We start from the raw sequence: 1,851 nt of genomic DNA on the forward strand, positions 1-1,851 counted from the left end.
AATGTGGAGCGGCGTGCTCTACAGCGGCATGAATGCGGGCAACTGGCGCCGGGCGGGAACGCGTGCGGGCGAGGGAGGAGGGGTTTGGGCGGGCCAGGGTGATCAGAAGCGGGCGTGGCAGCGGTCCGGACTTTCGCAAAGCCTCACGCGTTTATCTCCGGTTTGCCGGAGAAAATATTTCCGGGCCGCGTTGTGGAGCGATACAGGGTCGCGTTGGATGGCTTCTGCGGTCTGGACGGATGCGGAGGTTTGAGGGTCGGTGTTGGAGATGCCCTAAGTCTCAGGAAACCATATTATTGTGCATAGAACATATGCCATGAAAAAACCCAGCCAATATGAGCAAAATGAAACATTTTTTAACACAATACAATTGAAGATGCTCACATTCACGCATATACACGATACAATCATAATTATAGGGCTGAAATGGAGAAAAAAAAGTGAAAAAAGCGGCAGATGGGCTCAGATCGCAAAGAGACTGAGCCCTTTCTCCTGAACGATGTGCAATGGGCTGCGCACTGGCAAATGCTATTCTTCCTTGTACAACACTCTACAGCATGCATGGTAGTACACGATAATGATCGATACGGGTTACGAGAAGAGGGAAATGATCAGGCATAATCCATCTTCACGAATAGGTCGACCTCGTAGACGATGGAGTCAGGCGTGGGGTTGCCCGCGGCCATCATGACGCAGTACCCACGCGCCATCCTGAACGCGCCGGTGCCGCCCACCACGGCGCGCTCGATGGCACCCGTGAAGCTCAGAACAGGCCCCAGCATGGCCAGCGTGCTCCCGCTGTGCTCCCCGGCCGTGAACACGAAGTTGATCGCCGACTGCATGCCCGGCGGGCTCACGAGCCCGGCTCCAGCGAAAATACCCTGGTACCGGCCCACTAGCGACGAGCTCTTCGGGTCCGGGCCGTCGCGCAGCTCGTCGTCAAGCACGCCGACCAGCCCGAACGTCGCGTTGGCGCCCAGTGGTGATGGCACCACCACGATCGCCGTCGCGTTGGGGCCGGCGAAGGTCTCGTGCATGTACAGGTGGATGCGCTTGAGCCCTTGGTCGCCGGCGCGCGCCAGGAGGAAGGCTGGTGCTGACCAGGCCAGCATGAGAGCGAGCAAGAGCAGCGGCGAGGAGGAGGTCATGGCGATCAGAAAGCGTTGCGGTATCGACTCGCAGCCGCTGGAATACAATGCAACGCGGTCGATGGGTTGAACATGCTCTTGATAGGGCTCATAATATATAGCAACCACTCCGTTGACCTGCGTGCATGATCGATCGGCAGCTCTCAACCGACGTGCAATCCCCTATGTAGCTCTCGCGAGTCGCAGCTAGCTAGTTTTTTTCAGCTTACAGAACCAAATTCTCTGTCTTTTTCATGATTTCATCGCCAGCTACATGATCAACTATTAATAGTAGCTACCAACTGCCGACGCGCCCGCTAGTTGGGCTGCTAACTAATGTCAACGATATGGATGTTTTTTTTTTTGAGAAAAGGCATAAAGCCCCACTTCAAATTAGTGAAGCCATCAACCGGCTAGGATACATAGAACCTGATTACAAAGGCCAAAACTTGACAAAAAACTGAAAGATACATGGAATTTGGTTTGAGACTAGGAGCCATAGGGAGCACAACAACAAATGCCATTGCCTGCACTATGAAAACAGAGTCAAATTCCTCGGGCACCAACAAGCTCTAGCTCCTTGCAAGGTCTAGAAAGAAGCCTCGCCCCTCTCGAAGACGTTTTGTCGTAATTCTTGGGCATCGATTGTTGCTGCTCCTGATGGCTCTATGGCCTCGGCGGATTTCCCTGTGCGGCCTGCCTTGGAGCGGCAGGCCAAGCTGCT

The 1,851-nt window shown here is 54.5% G+C and overlaps 1 protein-coding gene across 1 annotated transcript; it reads right to left on the reverse strand.

Annotated features, from left to right (window-relative positions):
- Positions 1-338: 338 nt before the first annotated feature.
- LOC125541258 (dirigent protein 1-like) lies at positions 339-1,234 on the reverse strand. The gene has a single exon (XM_048704714.1). It carries the CDS (start codon positions 1,146-1,148, stop codon positions 612-614), a length of 537 nt encoding a protein of 178 aa, XP_048560671.1. The 5' UTR covers positions 1,149-1,234; the 3' UTR covers positions 339-611.
- Positions 1,235-1,851: the final 617 nt, after the last annotated feature.

Source organism: Triticum urartu, chromosome 2 (assembly GCF_003073215.2).
Source record: "Triticum urartu cultivar G1812 chromosome 2, Tu2.1, whole genome shotgun sequence".
Lineage (NCBI taxonomy): Eukaryota > Viridiplantae > Streptophyta > Magnoliopsida > Poales > Poaceae > Triticum > Triticum urartu.